General features: G+C 36.6%; 2 protein-coding genes across 3 annotated transcripts in view; one reads left to right on the top strand and one right to left on the bottom strand.

Annotated features, from left to right (window-relative positions):
- IMMP1L (inner mitochondrial membrane peptidase subunit 1) overlaps nucleotides 1-7572 on the top strand; it is a 32068-nt gene extending 24496 nt beyond the window's left edge. For both annotated transcript variants that reach the window (XM_082762754.1, XM_082762755.1), the window contains exons 5-6: nucleotides 3665-3775; nucleotides 7490-7572. In XM_082762754.1, the coding sequence (XP_082618880.1) occupies nucleotides 3665-3775; nucleotides 7490-7558 (180 nt within the window). In that variant the 3' untranslated portion in view covers nucleotides 7559-7572. The remainder of the gene's footprint in view (nucleotides 1-3664; nucleotides 3776-7489) is intronic.
- Nucleotides 7573-7586: 14 nt separating this feature from the next.
- Nucleotides 7587-25869, bottom strand: part of DNAJC24 (DnaJ heat shock protein family (Hsp40) member C24) — a 34698-nt gene continuing 16415 nt past the window's right edge. The window contains exons 3-5 of the mRNA XM_082762758.1: nucleotides 18420-18558; nucleotides 9940-10008; nucleotides 7587-8873 (exon numbers count right to left, since the gene is read on the bottom strand). Coding sequence (XP_082618884.1) covers nucleotides 8749-8873; nucleotides 9940-10008; nucleotides 18420-18558 — 333 coding nt within the window. The 3' untranslated portion in view covers nucleotides 7587-8748. The remainder of the gene's footprint in view (nucleotides 8874-9939; nucleotides 10009-18419; nucleotides 18559-25869) is intronic.

Below are 25869 nucleotides of genomic sequence, written 5' to 3'. Positions count from 1 at the left end.
TATAGGGTCCTTTCCATGGAGAACATAGTTACCAGGAGCGGTGAATTTCAGGATATAGGAGCATACATTATTGCATATATTCTAGCTGGAATGCAAACTATGAACATTTTGTTTAGACAACAAATTCTTAGTAATTATTAGTAGTATTAGAAGTAGTGAGTGATACGCCACAGGTGGCAAAAGCATTTTTATTTTTTGTTAATGCTTTAGGAGTATGTAAGACAGATGAGAAGGTCTGTAAATGGTTAGATTCTGTTGCATTATGAAGTCCTTATTTCTTTCACATGGTAACAGATGAGCTTCACGTCCTGCTTATGAATCAGGGAAAGTGAGAAAGCACGAGAACCAGTTCAGTAGAAGGGAGGCTGGTAGTGTTCTGTGTGTAAAGCAGTAACGTTTTGCAAGACGTGATGTGTTTTCAGAAACGTGAAGCCTTTGCTTCTTTGTTTCATTTAAAAAAATCTTCCTTTTGTAGTAATTCATGTTTCTCCTTTCTATGTATTTGCTGATATAGACAGTCCTTCAAAATGACAGTAGTTTGACGTGTGACTTGTAATTCTGGGAGGTGCTGGGCAGGAGACATTGCACTGGAAAAGTCAGAATGCTGCTTTACATCGCAGTGTGCATCTGAGAAGCAACCCTTGTGTAGGATGTGGGCACAGTGAATGCTTCTGGTGGGCATGGTGAAGATGAATGTCCAGTTGACCTAACAATTGCTGCTGGACGTTCTGAATGGGCTGTATATCACAGAATTTTTGAGGAAAATAGGAATGGCAGTATATTATCAGAAGGAGACCTACCAAAATGTCAGCTCCCAACACACTGAAATGCATGTGCTATGCAGCTCATTTGAACCTGCATATTACTTTTTTTTTTTTAATTGATTTCTTGTTAGTAATTTTGTTTGTAATGTTGCTTGGGTAGAATCCTTTGCCTTTTCCCTTAGATTTTTTTTTTAAATTACAATGGCTGATGATGCCAGCTCTGCATTTGTGGACTTAGTTTTGTTCATGCATTGCTACTACACATCCTTTAGCAGGTTTATTCTTGTAGGGGGGAAGATGTATTAGGTATTCCTTTACAGTCCAACAGTTAAAATACTTTAAAAAATGTTATGCCTCCCTTCGATGCTATAGTTCAATCTCATTGCTCTTCAGTGGGATCATAATAATTATATTTAAAATAATATTGCATTTTATTTTTAAAAAGATCTATGCATGTATTAATTTTTCATGATGAAACGTCAAGGCTGGCTAGGTAGCAGCAACATGGTTTCTATGTCCTGGTATATTTTCTTAGAGGTACATGTTAATGACAGTCCTAAACGTAGTTTTTTGATAGACTTCTGTTAGCTCTGACATGTGGAAAATGGTACTACAGAGAACTTTGAGATGCTTGGCAGGTTGCAGCTTTTAATTAGCCATTAAAAATTAGTCACGTTTGATTTGCATCTCCTACAGAAAAAGAGAGTTCTTGTTACACTCAGTTGAGAGGTACAAAATTACTTTGGACATCCTTATCTGAGATAAGAGGAAGAAAGGAGGAGAGCCAAGAGTCTTTCTCATTGTCCCAGGGAAGCCATCCACCAACCTGCAAGTTGGGATATAATAGCTGTAAACAGAACTTTTTGTCCTGCTAACATAGTTAGGGTCCCTTAAGGCTGCCCAATAGTGGGCAAATCAACCAAACCTTTCCAGTTCCAACACTGATACTAGGAGTGCGGCAAAAGTCATCTAGCTGAAACCAACTGGTCTTCCAAGAGAAAACTCTCCCATGCATGTGCCAGAAATTGTAGAATGGCTTGGGTTGGAAGGGACCTTAAAGATGACCCAGTCCCAAACCCCTGCCATAGGCAGGGATGCCACCCACTAGATCAGGTTGGCCAAGGCCCCATCCAACCTGGCCTTGAACACCTCCAGGAATGGGGCATCCACAGCTCCTCTGGGGAACCTGTTCCAGTGCCTCCTTACCCTTACAGTGAAGAATTGCTTCCTAATGGCTAATCTAAATTCATTCTCTGTTCATTTAAGACCATTCCCCTTGTCCTATCATTATCTACCTGAGAAAAGACCTTGATCCTGTTTAAATGACCCCTTTAACTACTGAAATCTGATAAGCCTATGTAGTAACAAAGGTAAAGCAGGTTTCAAAAGGGTTTAGACGTATTCCTTGCCAACAGCTCCACATACAGATTCTAAAAGGAGTAGGCAGGGATGTACCCTCTGACGTGCCTAGTACACCTACCCTGGACAGCTGGGAGATGATGGACAGGCTCCCGGCTGCTTTCCATGATGAGCAGTTCTTTTTGCTAGTGTTAGAGACAAACTACTGGTTCTTCACCTGGATGTTATACGTTTGCCACAGCTCAACAGAAGGACAGTTGGGTAGGTTGCCACTCTTGGTTCCTGGTCTGGTAACAGCCAGGACTACACACTACAGTGGTGTTTTTTTCTGTTTGGTCTGTTATCCTAGAATTCTGTGTAAGTAAACTACTGTATTTATTAGTTCGTGGGTCTTGTTTCTAAAATATTAATGTTTACACTGCTCAGACTGAGTTTTGTTTGAAATCTGGGATTTTATTTTTGTTTCTCTATTTTTTGTTCTGAATTTGTGGAATAGTAACCTTTCAACTCTGTATTTGGTTTTAGAAAAAATGTATATTGCCTTAGAGTCCATGTTAAGTGTTACCTAGATTGAGAGTATGTTACTACTTGCATTTTTCAGCCTGCTTTAGAATTTTCAAAACAAAAACAGACTAGAAGGACAATTACTAAACATTTTACTTGGTAACCTGTAAGAAGTTATCTATATATTTTTTTTTTCTTCAGTCAAAAGTGTCATATATTCCAAGTAGAAATCTTAAGATACACAGTAGCAACTTTTTCACTTAAAAAAGCTTTGCACTCTTATTTAACTAATACAGCCACGTTGCTATTCCTCATTTTGCCAGTGATTTAGTCAGTGAATGCCATGAATCTACGGTATGTAATATAGTTAATGCATAATATATATAGGTAATGAAAGGTCTTTGTCGTATAGTATAAGGTCACCGTCATTAATTTTCAAATTATAAAAAGGGATTTGCTGTTTTGTGATCATCATTATTGCAATATAATGTGTTGTGGATTCTGCCTGCACATAGAATGAACTGTGATCTTAATTAGAACTTTGACAAGCCTACTCCGATAAAATGATGAGATTATTCGTAATTGATGTCACAATCAATTACCAGTTAGTTCATCATGAATCTACTAACAGGTCTAGCCTTGGTGCTGGCCCCAGGATGTTGATGAGTGTGTGGCTGCCCTGTTCATGCTGTTACTGCGACAGGAGGGCAGATTTTCAGTCAACATCCTAATGACCTCTTTTGAAGTCTATTAAATTAATGACCCTGTCACATTGGTCTAACCTCTTACATCTTCATTTTAGATTTTTTGTTGCAAACCATTGTTTTTTGAGCACATGATAAAACAGATACTTTGGAGCACTCCCTCTCATCCCTCCAAACCTGGCACTGTGTCTTATTAGATTCAATAAAAAATTAGTTCATTATACAGTCATGAAATATAGTATACAGAAATTAGGCAATATAAGGCAAACAATGCTTAATACCATTTTATTCTGTTTTCCTATTACATTTCAATTCAATCCTGCTTTATCATAGGTGCCTAAAGGACACGTTTGGTTAGAAGGTGATAATCTCAGGAATTCTACTGATTCCAGGTGCTATGGACCTGTTCCTTACGGACTGATAAGAGGACGCATTTGTTTTAAGGTATTTACAGTACCAAAAATATTTGCATTAATACATTTGTAATGCCTGTATGTTAGGCATTAGCATTTGCTGCCTTAACTGTCTAGCCAAAGCAAATGTGAAAGAGAGCTCAAACACATAAGACACTTCCGTCAAATGATATTTCAACAACATTTTGGTCAATGTTTAGTGAGAATTTTTGAGGCAAAATTAGTCTTTTTTTCTTGAAAACCATTCTTTGAGCAGTCAATGCCTCTGAAAACTGAATTATTTCGCAAGCAAATCAAAATCTTATACAAACATAGACCACTGCATGAAAAATACACTGCATCCTTACCTTGATTCTTGCTTTTGCAAAATGGTAGAAAAGGGCAGCTTCATATTTCACTGTTACTGTAATTTGAGAAATCCAGTTCCATAGTGGAAAAAACAAAGATGGAAGAAAATGTTATGGTTCTAGGACTTGCAAACACAATTTAGACGTGTGCACTGGCCTTGCTGCTTTTTAATGTGTGAAAAATCCTTAACGGTAAAGTCAAATCTGTGGTACTGCAATTGTCCTCCACTTCTTTATTAAAACAAAAACAAAAAAGCTTTGATTAGCACTGTATTGTATAAACCTCCATGGCTCCTCCTGTTCCAGTAATTCTACAGCTTTATTTCATATTAAATTACCTTTTCATATTATCTGCATTATTAATTTACTCATTTACCAAAAAGAAGCTAAGGCAACTTCCTCTCCATAAGAAGTTTTATCTAAGAAACAAGGGAGAATGTATAGAGTTATGTACCAGCTTTTCAAAAGCTAAAGTGGAGACACTCAAAACAATGAAAAATGGCTTTAAAAACTGTTCTCCATATATTGCTTTTTATTTTGAGATCTCTTTATTTTTTTGAGATCTCATTTGTAATGAGATATGGTACCTACAAGAGCAAAAAATTACTATTTTTCAAAAGATTGTTTATAGTTTGAGTTGTTTATGCTAATTCACATCAGGTTACAGTATCTAGCTGTTGTATGTTGCTATCAATCATTACAATGAAAGGCTGCAGAATACAGCTTTTCTATGTGGGGGTAGTTAACGAGTAGACCACTGGCCAAGAAAACCATTTTTAAAATGTAGTCTGTGAGAGGCTTGGCTTCTCTTTCACGAAAAATCTCCTACTGTCTTGAAAATCAAACCTTACATGGTTTTCTCTTACACTGGAGTTAGGAGAAGCAGATTCAACACTGCCTTTTGAATCCTAAATTACATTTTTATTAACTGATGCAGAGAACTATTAACAAGAGAGTTGTTGCCAATCTAACTTGGAAGTAAGGGATTTCAACAGAAGAGAGTATGTATTACATTTGTTTAGGCAATTTGTTCTTGGCAAAATATAGATAAACTTCATAAAGAATTATTGTTTACCTGTGAAGTTTAGACCTAAAATTCTCAATGTTGTTGCACCAGTTTTTAACCCATACAGAAGCAATGATATTTGAATGCTTCCCCCTTTTTCTCCCTGCAAGCACATCAGCTGCCACTTAGATAGCCAAGCTCATACCATAAAAAGACCTCTGAAATATAAGAATCTGCCAATTCAGTAGAACCCCACTGAGGGGAGGACTCCCCGCTTTGATAGAGCTCACGCTTCATCCTGTCCTAAGTAGGATATTCTGTGCATTGCCTGGACATACGCTTCATGTCAGAAATAGACCTACCGAGCAAGTGTCTTCAAAAGAGCTAGTTAGCCCCATTTATGCCCCATCCATCAGATCAGATCGATGTAGGCCAAACCAAAGAGGGCAAAAGGAAACAGCCGCTAATTGGACTAGCCAGTTTGAACCACCAAGTCAGAGTCAACTTCTGTCATAAGTTGAAGACTTGGGAATTATTACACAAAATGGCATGTCTTTGTTCCACATGGAAAGAAGATGGAACAAACACTCTAAGTAGTTTCTCAGATTCCCTCCTGCATGCAAACTAGATAAAACATTTTCATTCTAAATCCACCGCTAAGAATACTGTGATGAATTTGAAACCAAATAGTCAAAACACTATATAAAACATCTGATTACTGTCACTGAAAGAAGGTCAAGTTGCAGACGGTGTGATTTAAATAGCCTCAAATTAGTTGTGTAGTAGCAAATGGCCTAAGAAACTCCCTCCTCTGGGCATTTACTCAGATCAGCTTGCATTTCATGGAATATTCCTATTTCCTTTTACACCTGTTTTCCTTTGAGGCCAAAGAAAGACTTGACACTCACCCTGCTGCAGCAGAACCTTGAATTCTGTAGCTTTACTTCTAGCCAAGACCACAAATATTCTTCTGTTATTGTTTCATAACACTATATTCTTCTCTGGAACTTAAAAAAGCTCACTGTTAGTATGGATGTAGAGCCATACGTGTATTTCTGTGTGTCAGCAAACGTTGCTCCTGCTCTTCCTTAAGTGCATTTGCAAAAAAAAGGATGTGTATATTCAAAGATACTTGCTCAAAAGGTCTTTGAGTCTTTTCCAGATCCAGAGAGCTTGAGGTCCTGCAATTAACTCACTCATCCTTTTATCTTCCCAAGGGCCTAGGTACAATCCAACTGATTGCTGTAACTTACCACAGTGCTAGAAGGGGCCTGATGAACACAAGTCTCGGAAACTTCTAGCAGCACATTGTACCAGTCTAGCTCCAAGTAGATGCTGTCCCTTGCTTCTCAGTCTCCCATTCTTACTGGCCTTTGCCTCTTTTTTACCACTCAGGAGCAGTCATGGAGACTGAAATACTGAACGTTGGCACAAGCTTCCTCTTGCAAGCTGAGAAAATCACTTTTTTTACTCCACACAGAAAGCAGAAAGGCTCTTTCTGTGCCGTGGATGTTCTGTAACTTCAGTTCAAGAGGAATTTGCTGTTCCTGGAAGGTGACTGCATACCTTCTATAGGATCAAATTCTAAGGAAAAATGAGCAAGATAAACACCATACCAGCAGATCCTTTTGGAACAGCGTAGCACATCATCTTCCTTTGTTTAAGTCGCTTCATCTTGAGCGGGGGGCATGAGATTTTTATAGGCTCTAAGCCACTGACGGGCGTTCATTCTTCAGCATCATTTCTTTCCCTGCTGATCCCCTTGTGCTCAAGGGAGACAAGGTGTTAAAGAATGTCCTCCATTGCCTATTTATTTATTTATTTTTGTTTTGCATCTAAGGCCAGCCTACATGTAATTAGTGAATGTTCAGAGGAAAGTACCCCTGGGAGCGTTCAGTAGTATGAACAGCTACGTGGTTAACTTCTGGAGAGAAAGTTCATTCTTACTGTTGAGCATCATGCTCTGACACTTGTGCTTGTACTTGGATCATGATTTGTGCTCTTTCCCTTTATCCCATTCTCAGAGGAGCTCCATTGGTTGAAACCCCCTGACATAGGCAGGCATACTCCTCCTTTATACCCATTTGTATGGTATAAGCTTACCTATAAATCCTTAGATTTTTTCCCCCCACGGTTTAGTGTTTGCACTGAATTACTTATATAAATTAGTGTCGTCTACAGCTGCTATAGAATTAGGATTCCTCCTCATATGCAATATATATTAATCCTAGTAAAGAAAACATATAAGTAGGAGAAGTTTCAATGCTTGTGCTATAGCCTCCCAATCAAAAAGCTGAAAAATGGTGCAGTTTATGAAAAGCTTATAACATTAACAAATGAAAATATTGAACTCTGGGTTGGGATTAAAATTTCCTGTTACTTCATTTTACAGATATGGCCTCTGAATGACTTTGGATTTCTACGTGCAAGCCCCAATGGCCATAGATTTCTTGATGATTAAAAGAATGAAGTGTCTATTGCCAGCTTCCATATTATTTTATACTGAAATAAATTGAGTTATTTTTATTTAGAATAGACACAAGTATTACTTGACAAAGATGTCTCTTTCTGAGATTACAACTACCTTGAAATCAGGAATGATACACCGCTACCATCATCAAAAATGACATGCCTCTTACTCTGTTTCCTCTGGCTATTCACAGTAAGTGCTTGGATTTATTTGAAGTTTTGTATTTTCCTACAAAACAAAGTTTACACTGACTGACAGTAAGGGATGAAGGTGGCAATGCACTATTATCACACATCTAGAAACACACTTAAGTTATATCTACCTTCAGAAGTATTGTGGCACACTAGGATTGAAACAGAAGAGTAACAACTGGCTTCAGGATCTGCTGCCCATTTACTCAAATGTGGTTTGTAGGGTTTTCTTCAACTAGTTTGAGCCGGTATATTTCCAGCAGGGATCAAAGCACAAATTCCTGGTTAGTTTTCATCTATGGAATGAAGACTCTATTCATTCAGATGATGGATGAAGTCAATTCTAAAGTATACTACTGGTCCAAATTGAAAAGTTAATGTAGATGCACTGTATAGTACAGTGAATTGGCAGTGTACCTGCTACGTGGTACAGTGCCTGCTAGATCTGCAACTCTGTCACCTCTTTCTAAGGCTTAGTCCTTTAAAGATTTTAAAGGTGACTAAAATATTTAGCACAGAAATAGAAAACGTTCCTTTTTCCCATTAACGTGCTTTATTACTCATTATGTTCAAAGCATTCTCATATGTATGCCTCCTGATTAAATTTTGTCACCTGAGCCTTCAAAAGGATTTAACTTAAGAGGTAGGGCCCAACCTGCAGCCGATAGACTGAAAGAAGCTACTTTGCTGGTTGCTGGGAAAGAAAGGTCATTTAGATCATGAGATACAGTCCAGTTATACAAAACAGCGTTCTGGTTCTTTTTTAATAAATTGTTCTTTAGTTGAAAAAGAAATTAAAAAAAAACAACAAGCACCATATCCTCAGAGTTATGTTAATAAATAAGTAAATAGGCATATTTCCTCTCTTAATTCCTGCCTGAACTTGTTCTTGCAGCATCCCCTTTTTCTTTAACATACATCCCTTAGAGGATACTGTCCTGTTTGTCCAACGTTTTTAAAGTTCGTAACTTAATGTGCACGATGGAACAATCATTGAAGGATCTCAATAACAAGTGAACATGTGTCACAACAAACCAAAGATACATCTTTGGTTTCACTCTTGGAGACTGCATAATTCCCACCACATCGGCATGAAAGAGTGTAACATCGTTCATCTGAAAAAAAAAAAAACACAAAAAAAAACACAAAAAAAACCTTTAGTGCTCACGATGAATCAAGAATTTATTTTGGATTATTCTTCACAGAGCTGCTCTTGAAAAGAAAACAATTTGTGTGTGACCTCTCACTGCTGGATTGTGAATGTCAATATCTATGTTACCGTTTGTTGTCCAAGCGATAGGTATATTCTTAAAGTTTTTTTTTCCTGTGACTGTGAGACAATCTTAATGCCAAACAGCCAGGGTCAGTGTACTCTCTTTTAAAGAGAAAATAATAAAAAGGAGTATGTCAGTGAAACAGACACGTATTAAAAGGGCTACATCAGTGAATAGTTGAGAATGAGAGCTTGATTCTGACAAAGTACCAAAATCTTTAGAGAACAATTAAGAACAAATTGAGGAGTGTTAGTCATACAGATGTCAAACATGATTCCAGAACAAACTCCTAACTCAAAAGAAACGTAAAACAGAAGAAACAAAAGCATTTTTCCTTACTTAACAACAACAAAAAACATTAAGAAAAAATAAAGCAGCCATTACTCCAAAAAGCAAGTAAATGATAAAAACTAGAGTAACATGAAGGAGAGAAGTAACACACTGTCAGGTAGAAAAATCAGGTAGAAAAAAAGTCAACTCCACAATCACAGAAAGAGCAAGAAGATGCATGAGATGTTCTGGGAGAATCCAGAAAGGTGAATTCACTCTACAAAGCGAGACGTAGGTGAAAAGTGGTCCTGCAAATTCTCCATGCCCAAAGAGAAGAGAAGGAGGAGGAAAAAAGAAAAAGAGGGAATGCAAAACAAGTATCACAAAGGCAAGTCCCAATTCCAACTCAACAGTGCTATTTTCAGTAGACTTTCGGAATATAGTATTGACTGGAACTAACAGAAATAGAAATATAGCAGGTGACCACGGAGAACAGAGCAACTAGATCTCAGGAAAATATAAATAAGGGGAGAGGAAAGGTTAAAAGTAAAATAAGACAACAATGGTATGAGACACAGAAGAAACAGAAAGCATTTCAAATGACAATGAAAGGCACTGAGAACAAGGCAGCACTCACCTTCATTCCAGGACATATCCTCAAGATAAACCTGTGCATGTAGTGGCCATTCTTTTGTCAGATTATCTTCTATAAAGAAAATGGTGACAAATGTTCAGCTCAGGTAATATATAAGTTCTTATTTTGTTCTGCTAAGTTTGCACTTTTTTATACTTAGCAGTAAATCTGGTCCCTACGAGAGTTAAATCTAGCCCTTATAATCAGTGAAAAAAGCAGTTCTCTAAAATTTCCATCTCTGCTGAAGTAAGGAGAAGTGAATGGTGAAGATGTGTTACTGAAATTAGAGCACTACTGGAAACAGTTCTTTCATACGTATCCCAAATGATTACGTGAAATTAGGGCCAAACTTTTATTTTGATATGAACACCCTTAAAAAGCCTAGCTGTAACTAGGCTTCCACAAGCTCTAACTATGGGTGTGTTTACCTCTACTTTCCACAGAATCACAGAACGGTGGAGGTTGGAAAGGACTTGGCTAGATCACCTAGCTCCCGAGCTGCACAAGAAAGGCCAGCTCGCACAAGCAGGGCCAGCTACAGTAGGTTGCCCAGGACCACATCCAGGCAGGTTTTCCCCATCTCCCTATGCAGTCCATTCTCCTTTTGAAAGGAGGGGCCAAATAAGAACCTCTAAATAAGCACAAAATAGATGTTCAGGTTCCCTATTAGACGAACACTAAGATTCCTGGAAAATTATATACCTAACAAAAGATAAACAAAGAACACTTTTAGGGGAAGATTAGTCCTAGTGTTCTTTTTATAACGAAGAGACTCTGTTGATACAGAAAGAATGTCAGTTCTCATCTGCACACCTAACATCTATTGCCATTCGAACCCCTAGATTCTTCCAACATTGAACACAGCATGAAAATAAAAAGTGTGTAATTCAGTTCAAATTGCCAAATGCTAATTATGCAATATAAATACAAATTGACTTTTGTAATTTATCAGCATATTCACATTTAATGTCCATGGTTCACACCAGGTTAACAATGTCAGATTTTGCTCAAAATTATATGTGGTAATATTAGAAACAAATCTGATAACCTACTTCACCAAACTTCCCAAATGCTGCCTGATACCTGAAGTGCCAAATCCACAAATGCTGTAGAGAACCAGGAATGCCTGAAAGCTAAACTTCAGCACATACACAGAAATGTCTGATTTGGTAAGACTCAGTGGCTTAGTGCTTATTTCAGGTTTAAATGCAGTTGTTATTGAGAAAGTAGCCCCTTCCCTATGATAACTAATTTTTTAAGTGAGTTTTCTTGTTTAATAACATGAAGTTTACTACAAAACACAATGTTATCAACTGCTTTCTATGAAAAGTAAGATGGCAGTGAAAGAACTTGTTCTTCTAGAACTACTTGTTGAGCACTTGCTGGAAAAATCGGAGTTACAGATTATAGCTTTTCTTAGTTCCCACGAGATTGCTCTACCCAACCACTAGATTGTAAGGTATTCTTCTAAAGGGTTTCCAGCTTCTACTATGCAACTGGTCTTTACCCTGGACTGAAGAGGATAAAGAAGGGGACTTCACAGCTACCTCTTCTAGCCATGATTTTAGAGGTTTTATGTGCATCTCCTTGGATACAGCATTATCCAGGTAAGAATGGTCTCCTCTTTCTATGCAAATTGTCACTATGAAAAGAAATTGACCAGAACAAAGAGGGCACAACACAGAGATCACGTATCTATAGTTTGGTGATTAGGGTTCAGCTCCTGCTCCCAGAATTTGTATGAATTTTATTCAGTTGTCATTCAATGTAAAAAAATATGTATATATATATATGTGTGTCTGTATGAAAATAAAACCTGCGAGACAGCACATTTTGTACACTGCTATACTGACAGATATGATACTAGCCAAGAAGCAGGAGTTTAATCTATTTAAGAACACAGTGCAGATAGAATTCAAATATCATTAGGACATTAACATTTGTAAACCTTTCAGAAATACCACTAACAATTTTGTTTCAATTGAAACAACTTTTTTTTTTTTTTTTTAATATCAAAAAGTTCCAGGCTTTATTCAGCAACCAAACTGCTATCTATTTTAATTGCAACTGAAACATATGCTATAGATCCTTAAGAGTGAATTTCATCTACATTAGTTTTAAAGAAGATTAAAACAAGTATGCCTCTTTTACAGCAGGCCTTGTGTGAAGTGAAGATTTCTCCTCCTCTTTTTTTTAGGAAGAAAAAAACACCACAGTGATCAAACTGAGGTCTACCTAGCTACCTTCCTTCCTTCAGGTTTCCCCACTGCAGTGGAAATAAACAATACCAAAATTACAATGACAGTATGCAAAATGCAAACACTTCCTATTTCACTTTTGTGTTTTGTTTTGTTGTTTGGTTTTCTTGAGTGCTTAGGAGAAAAAAATCACAAAGAAAAATGGTCTCTTAGGTGGTAGGAAGAATCCATGTTCTTAAGCTTCATTTATAGGTAGCAAAAAGTTGAATTAAAAAGAGATCAGGCTGTTCTATTTGGCATTCATGAAGCGGGATCTAACTTAAAAGAAACTTTATAGGATTGGAGATAGAGGTCTAGGACATGTCTTCCTATGACCAGATGGACCATATGCCACCATGAACTGATGAGATGCAAATTCACAAGGTTACCATGCTTTCTGAGTAAAGTTTCTCATGAAGTAATGAAGAAGAAAGCTAAGGAATAATCTGTCCTCTTTCATATTCCAAGTATAGCACAGTACAAAGCCCAGCGAACAGAATTTCAACCAAACTTTCCATTTCATTAGTGCAATAGTAATTAAAAATTATCAACAGAAAAAAATCATTGCTTATAACATTCCCTAACTGAACTGAGACGGTTATTCCAACTCTGAGTAGACTCACTGGTTATCTCAAATTTTCAATTAGTACTCTCAACTTGAATACGTCTCCAGACTTCACACATAATCCAGTAATCTCTCGGTCATTCCATTTTGTATGCTACAATTATTTGCTTGTTTGCATCAAGCTGGAGAAACTTACTTTCTGAGTTGAACATAGCTGTTTTATTTTCTCATTCTCAGATTCAATACACTATTGAATCTAAAATACCTTAGGACAGCACAAATAGATCTGGCTTACTATTTCAGAGGCATATCTCAATATGAATTTGGAGGACTTACAAGCAGAACCACAAACCTAATGGTTTCACAGAGTATGTTAGTTACTCTAATATTCCTTGCACTCTTCCTTATTTTATCTACATCGTTACTCCTCATCTTAGAGACATGTCTCTCTTGGTGGTGATTCTCTGAAATAAACCACTGTCTGATTGTCATTCCCTTGCAGGATGAGAACACTACTTAAGACTGGTATTGTTACCAGTACTGAGTTAGGCTTAGCAGGTTTACTTACATGCAATACATGCTCAGTCTGTAGAACAGACTTTTTGAAATGCATTTCTGAACAGATCCAGAAAATTATGATAGATAATCAGGTCTGCACAACTCGAAAAACAAGTTTTAATTCACAAGAAGTACAGCCTGCCTGATTTTGCCATCTATTGGATTTGTCCGACAACAAGAGGTGAAAGAATACTGCAGCTCCATTGTCTCAACTGCAGGATCTAAGAAAACACTGGCAGACTCATCAGAGAGGTTTATGAGCCTGCAATTCAAAGAGATTAAAAGGAAAAATCTACCGAGATTCTTTCAGGCTACAGAACAACATTAAATAACTATTAGCGGCATGGTTCAGTAAAGCTTTACTAGAGCCCTTGCTGGGTCATTCAGAAATTGTAAAAGGGGAAAGGTATTTAAGTTTTACTTGAGGATACAATAAATATTTCTTGGGCTATTTAAGGCTGAGTTGTAGGAAGGGGGTCGCAAACAGTAAATGGAAATTTAACCCCTTTAACAATTTATGGTAATAGTAAAGATGGTCACAGTACCCAAAAGACTCTTCTAACTATTTGTTGTATATTCTTAGGATTGATTTAAAAAGAAAAAAACATTACAAAAGTTATGTATTATCAAATGCAAATTCATCATAGTACTCAAACCCTGGATATTTACAAAAGTTCCTTTTTTTTTTTCTAATAGTCCATGTATTTTTAAACAGTAACTGAAGTTTGAGTCTGCTATGTAAAATGAAATTAGCATACTGTAATCTGAGATTATAAAAACTTTTTTTTAAAGAATTTTCATAACAAAAAATTTTGTCCAAAAAACAGCTTCAATTATAGCCAGTGCAGATTAGAATCAACTCCAAAGTTAATTGCAGTAAAAGGGTTGTGTTCCAGCATGAGGTGAGGTCTACAGCCATAAAATCCATGGCTAGAGAAGAATATATAGTTATGTCACTAAGGAGTATGACCTAGCACACTGAAAGGGCCAAATTAACAGCCATGCTAACAGCTTAGCTTTGGTCTATACGTACGTTTTAGAAGAATTTTTTTTAACAAGAAACAATTAAAATGTACTGCGTTATTTTTTTCCCCTTGTAATAAGGTAGTCAAGGTGTTCCATTATCATTTCTGTTAGCTATTAAGTGTGTTTTTGTAGGCTTATGTCTTTCTTTTCTGGCTTATTATTCCAGTGGATTTATAAGCTATTCTTCTGGCATCTTGTTTTACCAAATTACGTAAGGTATCTTGATGTTTAATACAGTATCATCCCTTTATAGCAGGAGGGAATTGCAGATTAAAGGGACAGTAACCATCTCCAAAACAGTCTCTTCAGTTTCCTATAGTAGAAGAAGAAGAGAAAGGAGCAAGAGAAGTAGCAGCTAGCTTTTCTTTAGCTCAGTTTTTCACTTAATTTATAACCACACCTCTGTAAGATGATGGAATCTATAATATTTTTCTACAAGTGTAATTCAAAAAATTGAAAATCAAAAGGAGGTACATGTTCAGATGAGAACACATCCAGTGGTGATTACATCCTCTAACCTAGTGACACTTGCTGTTTATGGACACCTCTGTCCATCATCACGTATGAAGACACGTTATGGAGTATAGAACCTTGCTGGAGCCATAGATGGAAAAAACATTACATTCTTAAATTTCCCCCACCTCTACCCCAAAAGAATACACCAAACAACTCATTCTAGGGTCAGTCTCATTATTAATTTTGCTTTACTTGCTACATCTAGTGACAGAAATTAATCAAAGTCACTAATTTATTATTTTTACTTGTGACCTATTAATCATTCAATCTTTAATAGAAAAAAATTAAAAATAATTAGTAAAATTCCTTATCTTAATTATGCGATTGTTTAGATACACGGTTCCTCTGTATTTAAGTTAGCAAAAATCCACAGAAGATGCAAGGCTGCTATTCATAGGGACCTTGAGAGGATATGGAAATAGGCTGACAGGAACACAAAAGGGTTTAACGCAGATAAAGTCCCACCATAGGGATGGAAAAACAAAACGCACCAGTATAGTCTGGGAGACAACTGGCTAATTAGCAGTTTTCCAGAAGATAACCTTGGGGTTCTGGTGGATAATAGGTTCAACACAAGTTAGCAGCGTTCTCCTGCAGCAAAAGCCAACCATGTACTGAAATGAGGAGAGGGCAGCCAGCAGGTGAAGGGGGTGATTCCACTCAACACTTTTGAGATCGCATCTGATGTCTTTTGTCTGTTTTGGGGCTCCCTGGTACAAAGTGCTAACTTACAGGATTAAGTCTGGTCGACTACCCATATGGTCAAAGGCTGGGAAACAGCGTACAAGGAGAAGCCAAGTTTGTGTTTTCCACGGCTGCCATCAGCCGTTTGGTTACCTCTGTCCGTAGAGGTAACCAAATTAGACTGGAGAAAGTCTGAACAACTGATCCGTGCCAACTTTGAGCAGGAGACAGGTAAGGATGACCCGTGATTTCCTGCAAACAGTTTTTTATGCTTTCAAACTGTGACACAAGCATGTACTTTCAGGGCTCAAATGACTTCTGCCATGACAAACTGCAAAACAAGTTGTTTCCAAGCTAAACTCAATGAAAGAATATTTGGTAATTATTATTGTCGGACTTGACTTTAACTGTATATTCATCTTTTGAAAACAGAACACCAAGCAAAGAATGGAAAATCTATTGAGGGAAAAAAAGCCCACAGGTAAACTGTGATGCAACCTTTTTTCCATCCCCCGAAGACCATTGTGATACTTTTAACAGAAGTGCAGTATTAAGATAAGAAAGCACATTTGCTCATTATTCTCAAAGACTCAAAAAAGAAAAAGAAAATAAAAACCATATAGCACCACAGAGTTTAAGCTTCTCAGAACTTCTCTGGCTACTGAATTCCTGAGCTAAGTAATTAACAGCTATTTTATGTAACATTGCAAAGGACATGCAAATAAAAATCTGTGCAATGAGAAAAAGACTACAGTGCAAACAACTTCTTCCTGACTGGCAGCCACACACACATGCACACTGGCATCCTTCACATGCTGCTTCCTTGGCTTCGCAGTGTTACTAACTTGCTGTATTATCTCTCTCATCACTATTCCCCTTAGCTGCTGTCTCAGTTCCTTTGTTTCTGTGAGCCTTTACAGTGGTGTCTATGAATTTGTCTAGAATCATGACTTCAGAAGCAACTTGACAGGCATTCAGAGAACGAGATTTTATTTCACCATCATTTTGCTGCTAGGGAACATGCTGCAGAGAATGCATCGACACTGCACATGCATGTTATGTGACTGGCTTCGTTTAAAGCATTGGATCCTCTTTGAATAGGACCTTCTATGTTAAAATATATCCATCCCATTACATTACTATTTCCAAACACCTGTGTAGTTTTCTTTATTTACACAGTTGTGTGTTGTTGCTGTTTTTTTTTTGTTGTTGTTGTTGTTACCCCCCCCCCCCCTTTCTCTCTCTCTCCAACGTTCTTGAGTTGGCTTTTAGAAGAACTTGTCTGGATGCAAAAAAATCTCAGTCAATACAGATAGCCTTCAAAATACTGTAAAATAAAATTGTGAAAACTAACCTACAGCAACATCCTTAAATACCATGGGTAAACAAAATAGTTTATTAAATCCTCATGTAATTCTCTTTACCTCAGTGAATTAACCTGATCCAAGTAAATTAGAACATCATGGTCTGTATTAAAACTTTAGGTACAATTTGCTATATACATAAAAGGCTTATAACTTAGTATTACATATTTCAGTTTTTCTATGCATATATATAATTTATGAAAATGGCAGACAGCTGATGCTGCAATGCTGGAAGTACAATAGCATTGTTCTGGCATCACATGCGCTATTTGAAAAATAAATTTGAGATAAGTTATTTGAGTTTGATCCATCATACTCTTTATATCAGAAATTAGCACAAAATCCATTTTTTTCCTTTCTTCTTAACTATCTTTTCAGTTTGTTTTTTTTTCCCCTTCCACTCCCTTTTCCAATACCCACACAAAGCCTGAAATACAAGATTGTTTAGCTAGAGAATTCATACTGGATATACAGTTATATATCACCCTTTTTATCCTGCAGTGATGCATATCTACCAGAATGACTAAGCCTTTGTCTCTCAAACTTCTGGTATCCGCAGTGGCAGGGGAGTTAAAAATCAGCACAAGAGAGAAAGGTCTGATGGTGTGCCAATGTACAATGGAAGAGAATTCAATAACAAGCTGCAGAGACAGTGGGCTTTTATCAGACACATTCAAAAGTGGTGGTGGCTACACGTCAATGCTGGACCGGAGTGTGTTACTGCAGAGTGCGACTGAGTGTTTTCCCCACAGGCAATACACTATTATTGACTCCCCCCATTAACATGTAGGGTGGATATACATTTATTGAAGGTTCTAATGGAAGGCTGAGGGACTCCTATCCGGAGGCCAGAGCAGAAAGACAGCCTATCACTTCATGTAATGGTAGCCCATGTGTGACAGACCTGACCTACATTTCCCCCCTTTCTTTCTCACAACAGCCTGTCACTGTTTTAAGAAGCTATTTTCTGAGAGGTATAAAAAGAAATGCATGCTAGAGCTGCCTAGTTAATGTGTTATATTGGAATATTATTTATAAACCTGCTTTAAAAAAAAGACTAGTTTAGACTACGCATGAATTATGAAAGCTACCTTAACACACACAACCAGAATGTGCCTTAATGATTCTGAAGTGCTTATAAATCCATACGCATTGAACGCTAAACTGAATAATACCTGTATCTAAAATACTGCAGTGAAATGGAGTGTAAGACCTGGACTTAAGAAGTTAATACATAATGAAGCTGCCTTAATAAAAAGAGTTAAGGTCTGTAATTAGTATAAATTCCATATTCAAACTATTAGGAATAACGCCACCTAATGTTTTGTTGGAAGTAATTCAATGTTTTCACTAGATAATGTATGTGTAGTGAAAGCTATAAATAATGGATCCACGTTAGAAAGTAGGACAAGAGTGAAAGAAACATTTGGTTCAGCAACAAACAACATTTTAAAATACCATCTCACTACTACTCCCAGACCCTGCTTATTTAAAGAGCTGCTGCCACTACAGCACTCCTTGGCAGGAACCTACCACGCTGCTGCAGGTCATACTCTTTTTTTGTCTCTTCGTTCCCTAGAATTTTCCACGCTTGATCAATTTCGATGAACCTCTGCACACACTCCTCCATTTCTCCTGCTGGCACATCTGCCTGCTGTTTGTCTGGATGATACTGCCAATCAAAAAAAAAATATTTTGTTTAGAGTTGAGGGGAGTGGAAGTGAGGAGGGTGGGAGAGGAACAATCAATAATGCATTTGATATTCAGCTAAAAGGACACTGAAAAGGAAGAAGGTTTGAGCTAAGGTGCCAAAGCAAGGGAGATGATGATGCTGGGCACAAGAAAACTGCCAATTTAATTAGACCACTGAAATGGCAACAAAACCACCAGTGGCACAAATGTCACCACGTGCACTGATGGCGTTTTCTGGATAATTTGCTGATGAAATCATTGGTCTTATGGACAATTTACCTAGAGAGAGGATTACTACCACAACCAGAAACAGGTACATCCAGAGGACTATGACACAGGAACAAGAGCAGATGTTGTAGATGTTAACATCTCTTGTAATATTACACATGTAGCTGATCTAAACAATGTTTAGTTAAGGTTACTACAAATAAATTGAATGTTGTATTACATGCACTTTTTTTTTTTAAACAGTAAAAAAGAATACACATGATCTAATGTAATTTATAATACATGTAAATCTACTTTTGAAAATATGCCTCAACATCTTTAATTTCTTCCAGTTCAGTGAATCAATAGCCCTTCCAAATATTTAAAGTCATGGATCACTGGCTACAAAAATTGTGTCATTTTAGTTAAGAAATGGTTATTCAAGGACATAACTGCAAGCAAGGCCATGGTAACACTTCTTAAAAACCATTTGTAACTACTGGTTCTGAATGGAGCATTTTGTCTTCTTTTTGGTTCAAACGTCTACTGAAAAGTAACCCTCAAAACTTGTATCTTCCTTTGAGTTTAATTAATCACCAATGATTTTACTTTTGTTAACTATATTTTAAATTGCTCAGCATACGAGATCGATAACTGTGAAAAAGCATTCAAATCAGCAAGTTGCAATAATGTCAGACCTCTCAGCTGTTACCATGTTATAAATCACGATATCTCCTATTCTGGAGCTCTGACGTCTGCCTCTTATAGTAACATTAGGTTGGGCCTTAAATTGTACTGAAAATTTTTAAGAATTGGAACACCTGTTACAGAAGTGTTTGGCTGATTTCTGATTAGCCAAACTCCTTTGTTTTAGTTTATAATTCATTCTAGAAAGAAAGGAATACTAACACAGGGTGTACTTTATAAGACAAAATTTGAAAGGAGTCCATTTGGGCTCTAATGTACGTAACTACCATTTGCACTGACTCGATAAATCCCTCATTCAACTAGAGGGAACTGTACCTAAGAGCTAAATGTTCATGTTTGATTTTACTTTTTTCCCCCCCACATATCTGTATCTTTTTCCATATACACCTGAGCATATGTGCAACCTGCAAGCTCAAGTACGAATTATGTACACAAATGTGTATTTTTGGCCCACCAGATGAGTAAGGACCCTTTAAGTTACCTCTGCATTGAAGACTAGCTTGCAACTTGCTGAAAGTACGACTGAAGCACAGTTGTGACCTGCGAGTTTCTCTCATAGTTATCCCTTCTTATCTCCACAACTGAAGGTGACAAAATACTAAGGCACAGATCAATCAAAGATTTTTGGTCATTGTATATAGTATTCTAAATAGTCAATCAGAAAACAATAACCTTTAGTTGATAGGTACTAAATTTAGTGTTCTGGCATGCACCATGTTGTACTGTTAAAGCTATTTAAACGCATTATTTCTTTTTCAAATCCATTTTTCTCAAACCGTAGCTTTTCCATCTGTATTTTAATAACATTTTGAACATTGGTGGTTGACTCTATATCATGTGTGGAAGTTTGTTTTTTTTTTTTTTTAAACCAATACTTAACACACATACGCAGCAAAACAGATCACATTAAAGGCTTACATGATTTGCTTTTAGAAATGTGATTTCTTGTAAAAAGTATGTTTGTTATTCTTCATAGGAATACTTTATCAAAAAAAAAATGTTACTTCAAAAATTCTGTTGCTATTATTTCAAATTTTGATTCACCCAAATATTTTAGGGTTAATTATAACACCTTAGAAAGAGAAGTTATATGGCTGCTGCGTATTTTTCTGCATTTGAATGATGCAGGCAACGTTGCCCTACAAGCTTCTACCCCAAAAGATTTTTGACATTGCTGCATAGGCCTATTCAAGGACTGTTGTACCAGACTTGGTACCACTGAAACTTAATTAGCTTGATATGAATAGTGGTGCCACAAATCCACTGCTCCTATTATTATATGTTTGGATTGGCCACAAGACCACACCTTCTTGGATCCATTTCTTACAGATAGATGAAAACATGACTGATTGCCCAAAACAGCACTAAGATTACAAGCTCCTCTGCTGCCAAGAATGTTGAGAAAATACCCCCACAAAACTGCTTACACTTTTCATTTGCTACATCAACGCTTTCACTGACTGAAAAACTATTCTGGACTGTGTTGGGTGTAGTTACTGAAAAACTGTAAGCCACAAATATCATAAAAATACTTTGGAAAAATAATGAATGTAGAGAAGACAAGGCTTTCTTCATTTAAGGAATGAACTGAATAAAGATTTATTACTCTTCAGATTTGTCCTCTAGCTTCTCTTTCTTATAAATCTGCAAAATTTAGTATTTGTTGCATGTGATTTTTATATTCAAACAACTACATTGTAGAGGATTTACTAATTAAATCCCTCTACTAATTAAAACCCTCTGAAAGTATTTTATTCTTCTTCTGTTGGAGCTATTACTCTATTGCCATCTGATGCCTTTAGTATCCTTTCCATCCACACTAAGAAAAATCCTCAAACCTCTGCTATTATACTTTAAAGCTTTATTTTTCTTTCCAGTGTTTCATCCGAATCTGTTATGGACCTGTTCTCCTTGACTCCCTTTTCCTACTCTCAAGCTTGTGCATTGAAATACAAGAACACTTCCATTTACAGCAGAAATCCATTTTTGTTTCAGCTACCCATATAATTCTCCTTTCACTTCTAAGACAACAAACGAGATGTCCTCTTTTCCAGCTGCTTTAGACCCTGTTTCAGGCAGATCAGACACTAACCACAGAGAACACCCTATTAAAGTTTCAACCACCCTACTAACAGCTGATGTTTACAGAATGTTCTCCCTCAATACTTCAGAAGTCAATCAACCATACTCTTCTGTGGCATCTTCTCCCATTCTTGGTTGGGATATTCATGCCTCCAATTCTTCCACCTCTCTCTCCAACTTACCCTTCAGGCCAGCTGACTCAACACCTGCCAGGAGTTTTGTTTTGAAAGAGCTTAAATACAACACACGTTTCTGATGGTCATATTTGGCTTTATTTCTACATTAATCACAGTTGCAAACATATACAAACTATACGATGAAAACAGACAAGCCTGTTTTCTACTCGACCAGTCTCCTACTCGGACTGAACTATTGCTCATCTATGCAATTGCTCTTCTATGCATCCAGTTGTAGGTTCTTACTCAAAATGTTAGTGCCTACCAGCATCTCCTGCAATCTCTCTTCTCAAAATCTGTGCAAATTATCTTCCTGTCATTCGTACTTGCCACCTGGGCACTATTTCAAGCTGTATTACTGCACTTAGGCAATGTTTATCTTTCTAGCTCTGTATGTGTAACATTTTTAAGGCACAGTATTTCCATAAAAATAGCTTTTTGCGGATCATTCATGTCTTGATTTTTGAACAGTTTTCTTTTGGAACACAGTAGTTGTTGTTTGTTTTGTTTTACTAACATGTTACTACTTAATAGGATGGTATAAAAACAAGTAAGGATTTTTTCCCAAGCCTGACAGAGGCAGGGAAAAAAAAGAAGGTTAGAAGCTAGCTTTCCTTCTCATACCTTTACTAGTTGAATTTCTTAACTCATTTTTACTGCTAAACACTATCTGTCTGGAATGTGTATTGCTTTACAGTATGATGCACTCTAGTAACTGTTAAAAAAATCAAGTAATAGAAATATATTACTTGATCTTTTAACTATTAGAAAAACATTATACATATATGCAATACTGCTCACTCCCCTGATGTTTATCCTAAAATGTCACATGGTGATAGTACTTCTTGGGGACTCTGGCTCTTGATGTACGAGTTTAACCTTGTTAAAGGGTGTTGTTTTTTTTTTTTGGGTTTTGTTTGTTTGTTTTTTAATTTTTTAAAATCACTGAGAAAGTTTGAAAAAAAAAAAAAAAAAACATGAACCTCAAAGCTGGAGTTCAATTGAGAAACTTCAAGTATGTTGAAGACTTGATCACATTGTTGGTGCTGCACAGAAACTGAAAAGCAGGCTAATACAAATTTAGGCTCATATACTTTTCAATTACAGTATCATTATTTTACCTGTCTAGCTACCTGGCAGTACTGATCTGTCTTATTGTTAATATTCATCAAACTGTACGTTTGAGCAGTTTGGGTGCAGTGGATAACAGCATTTCCCCTAGCAAACTGCTCTATCAGATTATAGCTACATAAACATCCAAATGTTTAAAAATTGTTCATAGAAAATCCTAGTTTAAGTAAACAAGTTTTATTTCACTGAAGTAATCTACTGCCTTCGATACCTATCACAGAAAACAAAAAAACAAAACAAACAAACAAACAAAAAACAGGCATAATCAACCTTTTTTGTTTCAGTATAAAGGGGTTAAAGTCATGTTCAGTGAGTAATTAACTGAGAGACTCTGAGAACTGTGCAGGTTCAATGGGCTCATAAACTACTTGTCTACTGCCTCCTTACCAGTTCTTGCAACTAACAGATGCATTGCTTTACATTATTAGCCGATGTCTTCAGAACAACAGTAGCAATTTTTGCTTTTATATTACAATACTATAAATCGGTTCAACTACCAAGTAAAACAATTCCCAAACTTAAACTGTGTGACCTCTCTGTGCACTCTCTCTCAAGCCCTGTTATTTTTATACAGCGTACAACATACTTAGTTTTCACCCACATTACTTATATAAAGAACCTATAGCACATGCAACTTCTACAGTCTTTATTTCTGCCTACTTCATAGTCTGTGAAGTTTGGTTCCTTTTGCACTTGAAGAACTGCAAAATTAATCCCTGGGCTACACAGAAGTTAATAAAGAACACTTGGTCAATAACTGTAAGGATATTACATCTGAATAACCACACCAACAGACCTTAAGAATCCTCATTCCACAAGATAAGAAACTGAGATAGCTGGCTGAGTTTTTGTTGAGCAAATCCAGCACCACAGATGACGAATTAAGGTCCCTATCCTCCTAACACTTGTACAAGTTGCTTAAGTTCACGCAATAAATGTAATAGGGTTGATTGATTTTAATCAAATTCAAATTAGCAAGCAGAAAACTTCTAGTTAAATCAATTTAATGTACGTTCCTTATTGGTGCTAATGAATTTACTCTTCAAAAAGAAATTTACAGCACCTAGTGAGAATCAACTTAATACAACAATTTATTGGGGAGGGAGGGGTGAGACATACAGCCATAGGTTTTATGCTGAACTGTAATCTCTTGCTAAACTGTGGAATACATGATAACTACACTGCATAATATAGCAAAACTTGTGTTCATAACTACTTTTCTATATGAGAAGGTGATGCTTAGAAAAGATTAAAAAAATGCTATTTCTTCTCATCTATTACTTACTACATTACCAAGATATAGCATGTCCCCAACTCCATACATCAAAACAGAAAGCTTTATCTTTTAAATAAGCCTTCCTAAAGTTCAAGCTTTATATTTTTCAGACTAAGGCAAATGAAATAGATCAGCATCAATTTTTCCAGGCTGAAATATGGAGTACTCTCTACTGACTTGCTATTGTTTTGTCTTTCCTACTTCTCAATAGGTCAAGAAAAGCTGTCAAACATTTGGAAAAATCTGCAGCAGCAAATAAAAAGTACAGTTAGAAGGATGAAACAGATGTTACATTAAATCTTGACCTTCTCCCCCAAGAATAATTTCAGCAAAGTATTTTCAGACCTTCCAATTTGTTATGTGCCTTTTAGATTTTATTTATTTTTTGATAAGGAGACGATAATTAAGGCTCTAAAATTCAAAACTAAAGACTGGCACAGAACAATGATGAAACCATGACAGCTGAAAAAAACTGAAAAGTTTTCAGATTATTTTGGACTTACTATCATTACCACTAGTATTACCACCACCAAGCAGTCATTGCTACCAACACCTACAGCATAGTAAATTTCTAAACTATCAGGTTTTTAACTTTGATATTATCTACAGCTTGTGAAATCACGTTGATACATTTATTGGCATGTCTTGAATTCCTGCTTTATTTCAGTAGAGGATGTGTGTCTCTATTTTAATAATAGATGTATTTAAAGCTAAAGATGTACCTGAAGTTCTTAAGTGATTCAAGTTGTACGATTTTAAAGGGATTACTTACATGTGTTATGCACTTTTGCAGGAACTACATCTAATAACTAAATCTAAGCTGTAAATAAGAGAATGATGTAATATTAACATGTGAAATTAACTTAGTATCTCTTCGCATCTTTCTCCCATTTTTCTACATTTGACATATAGTGGTAGCTATTAGAGATCTACAGCCTGACAGTATTTATTCAACATAATGCATCCAGAAATAAGATTTCCAGCAAAGTATGAATTATTTGTTGTTGTTGTGTTAGTGTAAATGTAAGGAAGACAGACTCTTCATGACCTCCAATTATGTCATGTTCATGTCTACAACTACAATACCTCCTGGAACTTGGAAAAATGTCTGTATTAAAAAACAAGCAGTGGTAAAAGTCATTTGTTAATAGTCAGGAAGAACTCAACCCAAACTTTCCAAAGAGAGCACTTCTCCACATCTGGTGAAGCTACTATTTCTTGTGAATGACAGAACTGAATTAAAACTGTAAGCAGAAGAGGTAAAAGTCAAGAAAAGCATGTAAAGGGCTCGCTGGATTAACACTGCAAGAATAAATGTCACTGTGGATTAGTATTGGATACTATGAGATATCAGTGCCACACATCACTGTACATGTGGACACGAGTTGGATACTACGCTTTTCAGGGTAAGGAAAAAAAAAAACGAGGCCCCTGCCTTGGGGAGGGCCTCAGGAGAACAGTGGAAGCAGTTGGAGAAAGAAACCCAAGCCACTATTTTCAAATAATATGGCCAGATTCATGGCTCAGAATCCAACAAAAAGAGATTTTGACTACTGACTGGAATTGTACAAATCAATACCAAGCCCTTTTTAAAAAGCACATTATCAGTATTTGGGGAGTTCAATTGATCTATTCTTGTATCAAAAACTCGGTATTGAAAAGCCAGTATATTCAAATTTCTGAGTCAGAATTTCCTCTCAGCATCAATGAG

This window comes from Aythya marila (genome assembly GCF_965140915.1).
Source record: "Aythya marila genome assembly, chromosome: 5".
NCBI lineage: Eukaryota > Metazoa > Chordata > Aves > Anseriformes > Anatidae > Aythya > Aythya marila.
This window is presented reverse-complemented; position numbering and strand designations above follow the sequence as displayed.